Source organism: Bidens hawaiensis, unplaced genomic scaffold (genome assembly GCF_021521415.1).
Source record: "Bidens hawaiensis isolate Kalapana, Puna unplaced genomic scaffold, B.hawaiensis_p1.1 tig00016747_1, whole genome shotgun sequence".
Classification (NCBI taxonomy): domain Eukaryota; kingdom Viridiplantae; phylum Streptophyta; class Magnoliopsida; order Asterales; family Asteraceae; genus Bidens; species Bidens hawaiensis.
Window position 1 is genome coordinate 444,266 of NW_027492537.1, and position 17,428 is coordinate 461,693.

Below are 17,428 nucleotides of genomic sequence, written 5' to 3' on the forward strand. Positions count from 1 at the left end.
AAAAACGAACCAGCTCGACAAATAAACAGCAAAACAAAAAGAAACTGACTGCTTCATGTAGCACGGTACCGTGCTTCAAAAAGCACGTGGTCGTGCTTCTGTCTACAGTGTAGTTACATTTTTTTCAATAAAATAACATTTCCACTCACTTAACCCTAAAACCAAATTCGTCCAAAGTCGAAAACCGACGTCTCTTTCCTATAACTAGATTCTTTGCTTCAAATCTTCGATTTCCAACTAAAGGTATGTTAATTTAGTGAATATATTATTCAAATCCATCATTCCAGGTCTAAAATAAACCCTAAATCTCACCAATTGATGAAATCGGGTCTAAACCTGGAAAATATATGGGTTAATTGTTTAGATCTAGGATAGTGAGTTGTTAGATAGATTTACACTTAATCTTTATTGAGAAAGACCATTAGGGCTCGGATCTTAGGTGATTTGTTTAACAAATTGAACCCAAATGATATGTTAAAACCGCTTGGAATCTCAAGTCCGAGTCTTGATTATGGTAGAATTAGGATTAAAAACACGATCGTTCTTTACAAAACACGACCCGTGGTCACCCTCTGGTCAACAAAAAGTAAAAAGCAGAAACTGATTAAACTGCCAAGAACCCTCAACATGGGGCCGTGCTTCTAAAAGCACGGTACCTTTCTCAACCAAAGCATGGGCCGTGCTTCATGAAGCACGACACCGTGGTTTTACACACTATTCCAAGTTTTTAGCTATTTTTGATAAAAATCAGCTAATCTAAGTATAAATTGCGGATGGCTGAATACGGTGATGATGAACACGCTTTCCTAGTCTTCCACGAAGACACCGACATAGATGAACGAGCCCAAATACGAATGGGCTACTTTAACAACCGTCTCCCTAAATCACATTTCTATGCTTGCAAAGACACGCTAAAGCCAGTAAACCAATGGGAAAGGAAGTTCGTGAAAGGGACGTGGTTGCGTGTTTTGAATCAGAAGGGTAAAGCAGTAACCGATCTGACCAAGGAGTTTTTAGCCTCATTCTCTTTCAAGACTAGGAATTTGACTATGTGGGACGGGGATGCTGTTGAGTTTAGGTGTGGGGGAGAGTGGTACACGACATCGATTACCCAACTGGGGATTGATTTGGGTATATACACGAGTGAGAAAACTGACAGTTCCATCTGGTACAATACCATGACTAAATTTGCGGATGAGGATGCTGACGAGTCAGCAGAAGCAGGTGATACCTGGAAACAAGCATGGGAACTATTGAGTTTTGGGGATGAAGAGTACTGTGCCAGTAGCACGAAGAGCACCGCCTTATGTGACCCACTCATGAGATACATTCACCGACTGTTGAGCCACACGGTAATAGCACGTGGTCAAAGTGAAGGAGTCGTGAATCTGAGGGCTTTATGGTCCCTGTATTGCATTAAGGGCTTGTTTGTTTGCAACTTAATGGAGCCATTCAGAGGCATAGATCTGATTCGGTCAGACATGAGGGCTGTTAAGAGCGTTTGGCAAATCATCTGAATGAACTTTTAAGTCTCTGAATGGGTAAGTGAAAGATTGAAGCTGAATGAAACAGAGACCAAAATAACCCTCAACCTAGTACAACGTTCATCTCCTTCTACCCCAACATAATAGCTTCTTCCTCCTTCTACAATCCCAAGTCGTGACCCATCTTCTACGGTCCTACCAAGGAAATCGACCAACCATTTGAAGCGACAAAGCCATCTGCTACCCAGGTAATTTGATTCCCGAAATTATTGAACGGTTTGATGTGTTAGAGATTAGGGCTTCAATTTGTGATTTCCAAAATCTGTGTGTTTATAGTTTGTAAGATGGCTTCATCAGATTATAGAATTCATAATTGTTAGAGATTAGGGTTTCAATTCTATTTTACATCAAAATGGTGAAATAAAGTGGGATAGGTCATGTATATTGTGTTTGTGTTTAAAATAAGGTGTAAGGGTGCAAATGAGCCGAGCCCTAGCTCGGCTAGTATTATTTTTAATATAACTTGGAACGTGCTATTGGGTTAAAGTTTAGGAGGTTTGGGTTAAATTGGTCATTTTTTTAGTTAAACTATATACGGTGTAAATTCCAAAACCAGGTCGGGATAAATTTTAGTTGATTTGGGTTGACACGGGTTGTTTTTCAGCACGCCAACCGTTTACCACTTTAATACAACTCTTTCACAACCCACCTAACTTTTTACAACCTGTTTAACCCATTTACAACATGATTACAACCAGTCAACCCGTTTGACTTGTTTAGATAATTAGATAAACGGGTTACCTTGGTCTTGTTCGGGTTACATGGTTTAAGCGTGTGCATGCTAGGGTTGATGTCTTTGACATGTTTCGTGTCTGGGTTCTTTAGCGTCAACCGCCAACCTGAAATGAATGCCACCCCTAAATTATACATTGCAAACTTCAATATTCGAGTCTTGGAATTGTTTAATAGAACTTTAATAGTATTGATTTATGTTTTTGTTAGGTAAGGATGGTTATAGGTAAATTTGGGATATCGGCGATTAAAAATTCTTGGTATGATGCAAGCAAAGTTACTGACAGCGTTCTTGAGGCTTATACAAGAGTAAACATGTTTACCTGTTAGTTTGTAATCCCACCTCCCTTTAAATGTTGTAATCATTTATGTTTTCACACAAAAAGGTAATTTTCACCTTTTCGCAAAACTTGATGTTCAATGAATATCTAGTTTGGCCCGTAACAGTCAAACATGGCCTTTTTGAATTGCATGTAGTAATATATCTTGCCCGGTTGTTATTTTGTTTGCAGCCATTACGAGCAAAGGGTTGGGATCGGGCTCTTGTGGAATTCACAGCAGAGATGGTGGCTGGTTCATTTCCCGAATCAAATCCACCATTAACAGAAAGATTGCATGAAATCTCATGTCCAGGTCCGTATGCTTAACTTATTTTTAGTCATACTCACATAGTTAAACGCCTAAACTCATGTTTAGACGCTGATTAATGCTATAAACAAATGAAACAGTTCTAGTCATCACAGGTGATAGTGACCGACTCGTGCCATCTTGGAATGCGGTAAGGCTTTCGCAAGCCATCTTTGGATCTCACCTTGAAGTAATAAATAAATGCGGTCACTTACCTCATGAGGAAAAGCCGCACGATTTTGTGACAATTGTTGATAGTTTCTTGACACGTGTCTTTGGGAGAATCGAATCACAGCCACTGCAAGCAGCAACATAAAGATTCATCAAGGATATTAATAAATATATTCAAGTACAGTGATAATGTTGGTATATACTTGTTAGGAAACATGATCAGTTAATGTATGATATCATATCAATTCTTGACTTTATTATTATATTTATCATTTATGTAACAGTTTCAGAAATACATGCTGCCGAAACTCGACATGTTTGTTATATATTGGTTATTGAGTTGTTATTTAACTATTACACACATATACATTGTTATTTAAAAAAAATCTATATTGAAAGTAATAATTTCAAATTTCAAATTAATAAAATTAAAATTGTATGCAAAGTATTAATTTCTATATGGACTTTAAGTATGTTTCCGTGGATTTTGAGGTAATAGTGTGTAATTTGGATATTCTATAATGTTTTGTATTTTCTTTTTTGTAATTACTTATCATTCAGAGTTCAAACCAAACAGATACATTTCATTCAGCATGAAATAATTAAGAGGGGTAAGAGAGTCATTTTACACAGTTATTCAGAAGTCCAACCAAACAGACTTAACTGGTTCAGCACTTACTGGTTCAGACTCTCTTAACCATTCAGACCTCTTAATGATTCAGCACTTAATGACTCAGTACTTGCCAAACAGCCCCTAAGAATGACATGGTTTTTAACATCACTTATCTGTTCTGTCATCTTTTCAGAACAAATGCAAATGCAAAGAGCTTGAATACCCCGATATTTTGTGGTGCGTGGATTTATAAGCTTTACAAAGCCTACCGTGCAGACACAGAAGGAACCCGAAGCCCGAAGCCGATCGCACTCAACCTCTGTTATTGCAACAGCATGCAAATGGTCCAACAGGTCAGCCGAAACCCGGAAATGTGGAGGTTTCAGGATACCCTAAACCAGACTTGGGATCCTGAGGACCCGGCTGAGATGATGATCCAGGACATACCCGAGAGAAGAGGAGGATCACCACCTCGACAGACCCGCCGCCGCACTTACCACCAGCAAGGAGTACCATCATCATCAAGAGCCGGCCCCAGCTCGTCATACCACAACCAGTACTCATTTGAGGGCCTATACGGGCTCATTGACAAGTTCCAGGCTAACACTACCGCCTCGTTTGACAGGTTATCAGGACAGATTACAGACTCAGACAAATAGAGAGCCGCAGATTATGCAGAAACGAGGCGACAGATCAACCGATTGAGTGATCACATGGACAGGCAATGGGGACTCTTCGACCCGGAAACGGGCAACTGACAATCAGCGGCACCGGTAGGTCTGGTATGGGTATGGGTGTGGGTGGTAGTACTTTATTGACATTATTATTATTATAATGCTTGTTTAAACAATTTACATTCTGTCATTTGTTTGGTTGGATACTTTTTATGTTCGTGGGTGCCAAGACATTACAATAGGTACTTATTTAGCCCGTATGGGCGGGGTGGATGATTCCATACCCAATTTTTAGTAGTATATTTCTTGGTTATTCGTGGTTGTTTGCAGTTTTTATTATTCATGTACAAGATAGGAAAATGAACGAAAAACAGGGGATGCTCTGTCAAAATTTTGTTAGCCCGTAGGGAAGTACCTCTCCATTTTACCCACCATACTTCATACATCTGATTATAAGCAAAAAAGTGAAAAAGTAAAAAGAAGTTTTGTAATATTGAGAATAAATTTATGCAAAATATGGCGTTTATACCCAATTACTCCGTTACTGTGAGATAAACCTTTATAAATATTTTTTTGGAAGCATTGAGTGAGTCATATGTTTCTGTTGGTAAACGGTTTTGTAGACTCGAGTCTTTGTAATTATCATTTGTAATTTATTAATATATTAATATATTAAAGTTAAGGGCATTTATGTAATTTATGTTAGTTCGTTTAAGTATAGGCTAGTTCGTTAAGAATGTTTAACGAATTACCAAGTTCGTTTAATGTATAACCTATTCGTTAAGGATGTTTAACGAATGGACAGTTAGTTTGTTATGTATGTTCCCATTTGTCAAGGAATGTTGACGAATGGGGGCATAACGAATCAAAGATTCGTTATGCTATCTTTTTGAGTCATGTAAGTTAACGAACTGGATCCAATTCGTTACGGGATGTGTAACGAATTGGTATCCATCGTCTATTTATAGGGTGTTCATACCCTATAAAATCATCTCTCGCTCTGTCAAAATCATCTCTCGCTCAGTTATTCCTTAACGTATTATTAATCTACATATTACAACTAATATTATACACACACACACACACACACGTATATATATATATATATATATAATCAATTAATAGCATATCATAAACTAGATCCGTTTAAGGTATTAGATCTAATCTATATAATCATTATTGATCTGATTTAAGGTATTCACAAGTGGTATCAGAGCCCTGGGTGTTAGATTGCTCTTGATTATGTGTTATTAATCCGTATTTGACACTGATTGATCAATTTTTGGTTTCGTTTAAGTTTTACAAAAATTTTGCTTGAATTTTTTATCTGAATTAAACGAGTATGGATTGATTGGTTTGAATTGTGATTGGGAAGGTTTAAGGTAAGAATGTATGGATTGAATTGTGGATTTGTGTTGGATTGGACTGGTTTAGGTTTGGATTGGTATGTGTAGGGAACATGAGATGTTATTTGTTATAATTGGTGTTCATTTAATCGATTAAAGTATACGGGATTGAGCTAGTTGGATTCGTGAATGATTTACGAGCAAATTGAGCTACGATTTAGATGATTTGGTGTAGTATTGAAGTTGCATTACAGATCTGAGTTTGGGTTTGTGTGTTCGTGAATCTGGAATATTCCAGATTTATGGAAAACTCACTTGAAGATTCATCAATGGCGATAATTCATTATTGTTGATTCGTCACCCACGTGTCCTGATTCGTTACTAATTCTAAACAGATTCGTGCCACGTGGCTGAGTTTGTTACAACTGCTTGACAACCTGATTCGTTATCAAATGTAGCTGATTCGTATTTACTGTTCTTAATTCGTGTTCTTGGATTCTTTACACTTTAATCACTGATTCATTATCAATTCGCTTATTGATTCGTTCAGTGATTCGTTAGTTATTCGTTCTCAATTCGTCAACGATTCTTTATTGAATCGTTACACTGATTCATCAGTGATTTTTTAGTGACGTATCTTTGATTCGTTACTAATTTGTGATAACCTTAATTCTTTACTAGTTCAGCATTATTCCTGATTCGTTATCCATACCTCAGCTGATTCGTTAACTCATCTGATTCGTTACAAAAGTTTTAATTTTAACTCTCAAGTTTGACTTTTTGTCAAGTTTGAACTTGGTATTCACAGTGGTTGGTTTCTACGCGTTGGCATCTCAAAACGTGCTTATGCAACAGATGCTACACACTGGATGCTGAAATTGGATCTCATTCAAAATGCCTACGATTGATGAAATTCAGTGATTTTGCAAAGTGGGAACCACGATCTCGAGCACATCTTGGTTCTGTGCATCCCGATTGTGCTCGAAGTCTTGATGATGTCTACACTGTACCAATGATTGGTGATGAGACTACTGGTTTTACTCCTAAAGCTTTTACACAGTACTCACAAGAAGAGGAGAAGGCTATAGAGATCGAGACTGAAGCATATTCGACTCTTACTATGGCTTTACCTGATAATATATTCCATCAAGTTGGGTGTATCAAGATCTGTGTTTCATTGTTTCAGCACATCAGAATGATAAGCATGGGAATACCGAGGAGAGCAAGAAAGTAATGTTAAAGTTCCAATTTTGAAACTATAACTTACTCAAAGGTGAGACTGTTGAGGAAATGCCAGCTCGTTTCAATCGTTTAATTGCTGAGATGAATAAGTTAAAGATGGAACCTTCTGAATCTGACAAGATGGATACGGTTAAAAATGCTTTACCTAGCTCATACTCAACATTCCTTTTGGTGTTGAAGGAGAATAATTACTTCAAAAGCGAAGATTTAACTGCTTCTGAGTTTATGCAAAAGATTGAAGCTCGGGAATATGATTTGAAGTGTCAAAAGTCATCAAAAGAAGTTCAAGATCCATCTTTCTATGGTGGATGTGTGCCTTTAAGCACCACAGCATCTCCAATCACTACATTTCTCACTCAGAATGCAAATGAAGGATCAACGACAACTTATAGCGATCCAAACCTATGTTTTGTGGCATCTGGATTCACTGATAACTCTGGAAGTTCTGGAACTTCTGCTACAGCAAGTAAATTTTTTGCACCACCTAATGTGAACATGAAAGAGGCTGAACAAAACTTTGCCCTTCTATGTGCTTTCATGATTTCGTATGACAATTTGTTTGGTAGAAAAATTGCCATAAGTGAGTTAACCGATGAAGATTATGACCAAATAGACCCTGATGTTTTTGAACTTATAGATCTTAAGTGGAACATGGCAATGATAGTGAGGAAAGTGAAGAAGTTCTTGCAAAAAACTGGGAAAGATTTACCATCATTGAACAAAAGAGTTGGGTTTGATAAGCTAAAAGTCAAGTGTTATAACTATCAAGAGTTTGGCTACTTTGCCAAAGAATGTGACAAACCAAAGAAAGAGTACACCGGACCTCGAAGCCAATATAGAAGTTCTGTGAAAAAGAGTAATGATGCTGATAAACCTTCTGGCAGTAAACCGTCTGTTTCAGGATCACAAACTTTGATCTCTGCTACTGATGGAACTGATTGGACACAAAGGTTATTATGCAACGATAATCAAGCGAAGTTGGCTATGTTCAAGTTGAATGAGAGTTTTCAAGATGCTAGTGGGAATAAGCTATCTTCTGACAATGACACTGAATCTGATTCTGATGATTCATGTCAAATGCAGCCAACCACATTTGCATGTATGGCCAAAATCGACAAGGTTAGTTCTTATGTTTCTTATTTTGTTAATCTATCTGCAAATGTGCCTTGTGTTGATTGTGAGACTATTAAGCCTAAGTTAGAATCACTGAAAGAACATAATGATCATTTGGTAAAAGAAATTGCTTCTCTTAAGGATACTTATAGACAATCATTAGAATCTCAAATGAAATCTAGGGAGAAATTGAAGCATTGTCTATTAGTAACCATGGTCTCAAAGCTGAATTGTCGGTTAAAATGACAATTAATGATCAGAAATTTCTAGAAATCTTGAAACATCAATCTAAGATAAACGAACTTGAGAATGAAGTTCTTGAGTTGAAGAATAAATTGGGCAAGTTTAGAAATTCATCATTTTCGCTAAATGAGATTATTGAAGTAACTGGTAAGCAAAAGTATTCTAAAAAGGGTGTAAGTTTTGTTGAAGTGCCACCACCTTTTCATAATGATTATACTACAAATTCTTTTGCTGGAAAAGAAGAAGTTGTTGTTAATGAACCTGTTTTTCAAGAAAAACCTAAACTGGTAAAACATGATAATGTTAAAGCCCAATCGTCAACTCAAAATCATCATGTTGAAAGCAACAAAGTGTTTGTTGAGAATGTTGAGAAAGTTATCATTGAGGATGTGTTTAAACCTGAAATGATACACAAAGACCAGAACATTCCACGTTCGAATCACATTCTATGTGAGCCTCATGAATTTGAGGAGGCGGTGTATGGTTCAACCACATCTCAGGTGAAAAAGGAGAAAATAGTTAAACCAGTGAAGGCTAAGAAATCAGAAAAGCCTAAAGTTTCTGATGAGGATTTGATGTGTTTTATCAATCTTGTTGTATCTAAACCATCAACTGGTCGTGTTTTTAAGCTTAAAGGAATAAGCAAAGTGTTCATTGAGAAAGGCATTCCACTTAACTTGATCAAGCCCGAATTGATTGAAAGTGTCTTTTATAATGAAACTTCTAAGTTACAAGACCTTGAAAACAAGTTTGTGAAATTCAAGACATCAAACGTGGTAGATCCTTTGATAAAAGCTAAACATTTGTTAAAATCAGCTAAAAATGTTCAATTTGTGAAATCAAATGGAAATGACACTCTACAAAGCTTTTCAAATTGTTCAAATATGGATTTCTACATGAAAAGGAAATATGTGACGTTTGATGACTTGGACAAAGGTCCCATTGCTGGTGTTTATCATCAAACTTCGGTTGCACATGTTTCTGCTAAACCATTACATGAACGTGTTGACATGAGAACGTGTTTTCTCTTTGGTGAACATGGTCACGTTGTTAGAAACTGTGGTCAGAAAAATCTCAAAATCTTCATCCATTTATCAAGGAACAATCCAAACCCGTTCCTATGATTAAGGAGATTTTGAGAAGACCAATGTCTTTTAATGATGAAACCCACATTATGTTTTCTTATGTGAATCCTCGTAAGGTGGTTCATGTTAATAAAAATGCAAGTACCTTAACGCCCAGATTCGTTCCTACGGAACCTATTTGCGAAAATTCAACTATGAATATTGTTCAAGCTGCGTACTTGCGACGAAAGTCAAAATGTCATGTGACTTATTCACAAGTGGCTTGGATTAATTGAATGTTAAGACTTCAAGAGAAACTCAAGAGGTGCCCAAGACTGAGGCCTGGGCTGCCTTTTTGAACATATCATTTTCTTTTCATGTGCAGAGCTCATCCAAGACTGTTTCTGGTGAAAATTGGATAATGGATAGTGGATGCTCTCGTCACATTACCGGCAACATCAATCTCTTAACAAATGTAAAAAATATACAAGGAGGGTATGTTACGTTTTCTGGTAATTCAGGAGGTATGATCACTAAGGAGGGTGATGTGTCAAATGGGTGCATTACGTTTGTAAAAGTTAATTATTGTGATAAAGTAGATCACAACTTGTTGAGTGTGTCACAAATCTGTGATAAGAAATACACTACCGTATTTAATGATAAGGAGTGCATAATACTGAAACCAGGATACGTTATTCCCGAGGACATGGTAGTTATGCGATCTCCTCGATCGAATGATATTTATGTGTTGAACATAACTTCTAATGTATCGTCTTCTGTGGAAATTTTTTTGTTTCTAAGGAAATAGAAAAAGACACGATTCTATGGCACAGAATAATGGGTAATATTCATGTTACGAAAATGAATTATTTAATGGAAAGTGACCTGGTTGATGGTGTTTTGTTGAAACATTTTTAATTATATGATCACTTTATTGCTTGTAAAATGGGCAAATAGAAGAAGAAGTCACACCCATCTAAGTTAATGAATACCATTGATATTCCACTAGAACGACTTCATATGAATTTGTTTGGTCCTGTGAATCGTGCGAGTATTGCGGGTGATTGGTATTGTCTAGTCATTACTGATGATTATTTAAGATATTCATGGGTCTTATTTATGAGTTCAAAAGATCAAACACCCATTCTGGTTCAATATTTAATCACTAAGATCGAAACGCTATACAAATTGAAAGTGAGACGCATACGAAGTGATAATGGTACGGAGTTTAAAAATAATGTATTGGATTTGTTTTGTGTTCAAAAAGGAATTTATCGAGTATACAGTGCTCCCTACGTGCCACAACAGAATGGGGTGGCTGAAAGGAAAAACAGAACATTGATTGAAGCAGCAAGAACAATGCTTGCAGATTCTAAGCTTCTTGTTCAATTTTGGAACGAAGCTGTGAATACTGCTTGCTACACGCTCAATCGTGTTTTGACTGTGAAGAAGCTTCAAAAGACAAGTTATGAACTTCTGAACAAACGCAAGTCTAACTTAAAGTACTTGGAACCATTTGGGTGTCCTTGTACTATGTTGAAGAAAGTTGCGGGAAAATTTGAAGAAAAAGCAATTGAAGGATATTTCTTAGGTTACACATCACCTAAGAAACGTGTATATAACTTTACCTAGGGATGTTTAGAGGAGTGGTACCATGTTGATTGCCAAAGGTATACCACACCTTCCCAAGGTAAAGGACCTGATTGGATGTTTGACTATGACAATTTATTTAATTCATTCACTCAAATAGTTGACCAACCAGATGAAGACTTGGTGCGTGCATATCTTGAAGAACAATACTTACCTCCAAGACCTTTTGTTTCTGATTATGATGAAGCCCCACATGATGATCTCCCTGATACATCCGATGTGATTTCTATATCTTCGGATGATAGTCATTTTGTTGATTCTTCCTCGGCTCCATTTTCTGAAACACATGAGATCGGTGAATCATCTCATGATGCTGAGGAGAATCTCACTAATTTAATAGACAATGTTGTTGTGACTGAGAATCCTACTCTTCGGATTCATACTTATCATCCATAGAACAACATTATTGGTGATCTTGATGTAGGTATGCAGACACGTCATCAAGTTGCTACTTCAACTGAGTCTAATATATTGTGTGCTTATGCGGATTCTTCGGGAATCATGAATCTCACAATATACATTTGCTTTCTATCTCAAGTGGAACCAACGAATAATCATATGGCCCTTGAAGATCCATCTTGGGTATAAGCAATGTAGGAAGAATTGCAACAGTTTAACCGACTAGGTGTATGGGATATCATTGATAAACCCGTGAGAGTTAAGAAGCCAATTCCTATGAAGTGGGTATTTTAATGTAAGAAAGACAATCGTGGTGTGATCGTAAGAAACAAAGCAAGATTAGTGGTTCAAGGCTTCCACCAGCAAGAAGACATAGATTACACTGAAGTATATGCTCCAGTTGCACGATTGGAAGCTATACGAATATTTTTGGCTTATGCGGCTTACAAGAATATTAAGGTTTATCAGATGGATGTGAAAAGTGCTTTTCTCAATGGAGAATTACATGAGGAAGTGTTTGTTTTATAGCCTCCTGGTTTTGGAGATGCAGGTTATCCGGACCGAGTTTACCGACTGAACAAGGCCCTGTATGGTCTACACCAAGCCCTGAGAGCTTGGTACGGCACACTTGCTGACCATCTTACTGATAATGGCTTCAATCAAGGAACTGTGGACTGCACTTTATTTTATAAGAATGTTGGTGATGATCTGCTCCTTGTCCAGATATATGTCGATGACATCATATTTGGCTTAACAAATGACAAGTTATGTATGCAATTCGAGAAGCCAATGCAAACGAAGTTCGAAATGAGCTCGATGGGGGAGATGAACTTCTTTTTAGGGTTGCAGGTTCATCAGTCTGACAAGGGAATCTTCATTCATCAGACGAAGTACGTGAACGATTTCTTGAGCCGATTCAAGATAACTTCCGGAAAAATCCCTTCAACGCCTCTTCCCGTGGGTCACAATTTGTCACCGGATGAATTAGAGGATACCGTAGATCCTACCATTTACCTAGCGATGATTGGTTCATTAATGTAATTAACTGCTTCTCGATCTGACATAATATTTGCAGTTTGTTTGTGTGCTAGGTACCAATCAAGTCCCCGAGGGACTCACCTGGCGGCGGTTAAGCGTATACTTCACTATATGAGGGGTAATCCTGACACCGGGTTATGGTATCCCAAGGACGATAGCTTCGTTTCACTGTGTTTTCCGATTCGGATTGTGGAGGATGCAAGATCAACTTTAAATCGACCACATCGGGTTGTTAATTCCTAGGAAGCCGACTTGTTTCCTGGCAGTGTAAGAAGCAGACAACGATCTCTACTTCAACCGCCAAAGCAGAATATGTGGCAGCCTCAAGTTGCTGTTCACAGGTTCTTTGGATCCAACAACACTTGCGCAATTACGGTTTGAAGTTTCTTACTACTCCCATCTATATTGATAACTCTGCTTCTATAAGTATCACCAAGAATCCCGTGCAACACTAAAAAACTAAACATGTCGAAATTCGATATCATTTTATACGAGATTGCTTTAAAAAGAAATTAATAAATAGTGAGAAAGTGCACACTGATTTTCAAAAAGCCGATATGCTTACCAAGGCATTTGATAAAACACGTTTTAATTTTCTGCTTGATTTAAACGGATTAAAATCTCTTGCTCATGTCCTTAAACAAGGATAACTATCTTTATCTTATTTTTGTTTATTTTTATTTCTTTATTTTTATGTTTGGGTTTTGGGGGTGAGAAATGAAAATACAAAAATATTGTGTTTTTAGTTTGTATAGAGAAAATCCAAAAACATTAAAAAGTTTGAAAAAGTCAAAAAGATTGTGATTTGTGGTTAAAATATTTTGAAAACTCCAAGAACATTGAAAAATTTTGAAAATCTATCAAACATATTGTGTTTTCAGTTTGTATAGAAAAATCCGAAAAGACAAAAAGATTGTGTTTTTAATGTATGTATAGAGAAAAACCAAAAAGATTTTTGCATACTGTCACTTAAAATTATGCCATTACTCATATTTGAAGGACATATACTTGTATATGTTTGGTCCTGATATTTACTTGTAAATGTTCGTGATAGCCATTTACCTGATAATTGAAAATAGTTGGGGCGACTGTTATGCGTTTTTTTTTTAATTCTTTCGCTGAAAATTATGTCGGTTATTTAAGTTTGTGGAACATGCTTGCATGTTTTGGTCCTGTTATCTACTTGTGGATTGATATGATAGCCATTAATATATAGCTAAAAGTAACTGGGGTTATTGAATTTATTTTTATGCTCATCAAAAATTTTGAGTTTTGAAGTAAAAAGAGAAGATGATAGTACATTGATCATCTGGTCCGATATCCATAAAGAAATAAGCTTAAAAGACTGTGTGCTTAACTGCATTGGTGCATTGATAGGTCTTAAACAAGCCGTTAGAGTAAAGTATAAATAAACGTCAAATTGAAAGATATGTTAGTCTCTTCCAAAAATCTCGGTAATGATGGTAGAAATGTAATAACATGTCATACTCAAGCCTTATGTTTGCCTGATCACCAAAAATTAAAATAAGTTTGAATAAAAAGCATTAGTGTTCTGGACACTGTGAGTCTTTATGCGGCTTAATCATCTGGGTATTCATATGCATGAATATTTCAACCACTTTTATAGCAAACCAAAAGTCTTTAAACTTGATCGCTGCTGTACATTGTACAATTTGAATTACTGACCTGATCAAAATCCGCTGTTAGTCATACACTATTCCTCCCTTGCGTGCGTCTCAATAGCAATAAGAAACGGGCCCCAGGGAATACAATGTATGTAAGCCTACAGATGGACTCGTGCATATTCACTCACAGTAAAGGAATCTTGGTGCATCAAACAAAATCTATAAAATCAAAATTTTTATCGACATCATAATGGTTTAAGTCAAGTTGGGGTGATACGGTAAAAATCAAATTAAGCTTGAACCGAGATTAGAGCCTGATAGTTTCTGATATTCTGTGCTTTAATTGAACAATAAATCATATCACAAAAATGCTTGAAAGTTTGTTATAAGATTTAAGTGGAAAACAATATCAATGACCGACTTAACGCCAGTCATGTATCGCTGAAATATAAAACTGCGATGGAAGGGCAATTGGGTTAATATGATTCTCTGCTTAAACTAACCAAAAATACAAAAATATGTACTGCTTTCGAAAAACATACAAAAACACAAAAATATTATGTTCTCTATTTTATGTTTACTTTTCGGATTTGAATGTAAATATTTTGAAAATAAAATGAAAAATACCAAAAAGATTTTATTGCTTTCTTTTACATATTATTTAATTCTTTTAAGTTATGCGTTTTAAGCATAAAACATGTTAAAGGTAATACATCTTATCACATTGGGTAAGATTCGTAAGGTATAAGGTCATCGAGATAAGGGTTTCGTTGATTTAATTATTTATTTATTTATTTATTTAATTCTTTGATTAGTTAATTATTTAATTAATTTTAAATTAAATTACATTGAAAAGGACTTAAAGTAATTAATTTGTTATTTGTGGATAACGAATCGAGTTTATTCTAATAACGAATTAATTCAATTCGTTACCATTTAATTCGCTTTCGCCACTCTGTAACGAATGACCCAATTCGTCATCTAATATAACGAATTAAGCACGAATTACCCTTAGTTCGTTATTACTTCGTCTAAGTTATAATGAATTACTCATTCGTTGCCACGTGTTACTCATTCGTTGCCACGTGTTACGAATGAGATAACGAATTGGCTAATTCGTTAATTCAAAATTAACAAATCAGCTAATTAGTTGTCTTGGGAAACATGCCGATTCGTCTTATATAAGGAACAGTGACGAACGATTCATTTCATTCTTTCACTATTTTTCCTTCGTCCTTAAGCAAACTTTTACAAAAATTTTCCAGAAATCACGATCTTCACAAAACTCTATTTTGTTCATCAATTTAAGTTCGTAAGGTGATGTGTTGTAAAACACATTTACTTCCCGTATCATTTTTATCATGTTTTAATTGTTTTTTAGTTTAATTATTAAGTTTTATGGTTTGTTTATGCTTAATATTACAAAGTTGATTGTTTACTTGATAGTTATGAAGTTTGGTGGAAAAAGAGTTAAATTTGAAGAGTTTAGGGGCTTAATTGGTCAACTTTCAAACTTATAAGTCAAGGCCCGACCCAAGCCCACATCTTAGAAGCCTTTTATAATATTATATGAAGTTAATTATGGGAGAATTCAGCCATAACTCCCGCCTAAATCCCGAAATCAAAAGAACCCTAACTAGGCAGCTCTAGTTCCGATCGGACTGCAGCAGCCAAAGAAGAAGAAAAAAAAGAAAGAAAGGCGGCGGCTGTGGAGGCTGTGGTGGCTGGAGGGGAAGAGGAACATCAAGGGGCATCTTGGTACAGCAGCTAGGCATCTTATACATCATAAATCTCAGCCATAAACCCTAAGTAATCATCTTTAAACTTTGTTTATTGTTCAAGAACCCTAACTTTGTTGAATCAGTCTTTTGCTTTGGATTGTTTTGCAAGTGATTGATAGTTTGACTTGTGATTGATTGTGTTTGAATCTTGAATGAATTTAATCATGTTTAAGTTGATGTTTGTGATGTTTTTCTTAAGTATACATGGCTGTCCAAAATCTATGTTAGGCTAAACTTGCTTGTTCTACCTAGGATAGATGATTGTTGAGTAGTTTAGACTTGTATAATGGATTGTTAATGTTCAAGACTTGAATTATTGATGTAAAGTTTAACTAAACCATAAATTAGATTGTGTGTGATGGCTGTGTTTTATTTGTTATTACTTATAATCCTCTTGCATTAGTTAATTGAATTGGTTTTGATTAATTGATTGCTTGTTAGACTCTTGACTTGGTGTTTAGGGTTTATTTGCGGGGTGTACAACCGTAGGGATAAGTGGGTAATATAATTATCTAAAATCAGTTAAAATACACATTCTTTGAGACCGAGAGGTGATAAAAAGTAATATTGTCTCGTTGCTTTTACTTGTTAGAGTTAAGACCGCGCGAGAGCGGGTTTTTATCTTGTCGAGTTTGAGTGTTTATGTGAAATTAGTCGGTTTAATTTGGGTTAAGTTAAATTGTTCCTCTATCCTTGGTGACATAGTATTTGTCTCCATTAGGATAGTGTGTCGGTGAAACCGAGAGGAGAGTCGACATTTGAACACGTTAATAATTGTTTTTCCGGTTTATTCTTTAAAATCAATTAAAATAAGTTGGAGTTTGTTAGAGAGACTGAGAGATAATTTGACTTTCTTAAACAAGTTTTAGTTGTGTCATCTTTTATAACCGGTGTCGTGAATGTTTTCAATCCGTTATCTTGTTATTTCTGTCAACATGATTCATTCCTAGGTAGACGTCTTTATTCATTGAATTTAAACCAAAGTTTTCAAAGTTTTGTCAAAAGTTTTCATTCAGTTAAGTTAAGTAGTTAAATTAAATTCTAAAATAAATCAATTAAATATTTTGGTGAGTCTTGGTTAGAGTTTAGTAATTATAAACGTTTTCACGTGTCTTCGAGTTCGATATCCGGACTTTCCTTATCTGTGCTATACGCGACCGGTACACTTGCCGTTTGTGTGAACTAGGATAGATTGTTTGGTTTTTAAAGCTTAGTTGCGACTTGTGTTTTATTTATATATATATTTTCACACATCAAGTTTTTGGCGCCGTTGCCGGGGACACGGTTTGAGGCGTATTAAGAACGACTTGAGTTAAGACTTGCCTTGTTTACTACTTGTCTTTCTTAATTGTTTAGTTTGTTAGTTTAAAATAGTTTAGCTAATTATAATTTATTTTATTTATTTTAATAGTTGTATGCGACGTACTCGATCTCTAGGACCACCAGAACATCAAGGATTTCCCGAACCAGAGAGAGAGCTTCTTTAGAGACGTCGTACAAAACCGTCTTCCAGTTCATCTACATCCGTCGGTAATACGTTCTCTTCTCCTACTTTTTCTGAACCCG

The 17,428-nt window shown here is 36.0% G+C and overlaps 1 protein-coding gene across 1 annotated transcript; it reads left to right on the plus strand.

The window, feature by feature from the left end:
• The first annotated feature begins 2,212 nt into the window (after positions 1 to 2,212).
• LOC143552006 (uncharacterized) lies at positions 2,213 to 3,334 on the plus strand. Its single transcript, XM_077042317.1, has 3 exons — positions 2,213 to 2,585; positions 2,789 to 2,909; positions 3,005 to 3,334. The coding sequence occupies exons 1-3, from the start codon at positions 2,493 to 2,495 to the stop codon at positions 3,217 to 3,219; spliced, it is 429 nt and encodes a 142-aa protein (XP_076898432.1). The 5' UTR covers positions 2,213 to 2,492; the 3' UTR covers positions 3,220 to 3,334.
• The last annotated feature ends 14,094 nt before the right edge of the window (positions 3,335 to 17,428 follow it).

Bases quoted from the DNA above. Each gene is read 5' to 3' on its own strand.
- LOC143552006 (XM_077042317.1), top strand. From the start codon at position 2,493: ATGGTTATAGGTAAATTTGGGATATCGGCGATTAAAAATTCTTGGTAT. The intron at 2,586-2,788 runs GTAAACATGTTT...TTTTGTTTGCAG, and splicing joins TTCTTGAGGCTTATACAAGA to CCATTACGAGCAAAGGGTTG. The intron at 2,910-3,004 runs GTCCGTATGCTT...CAAATGAAACAG, and splicing joins GCATGAAATCTCATGTCCAG to TTCTAGTCATCACAGGTGAT.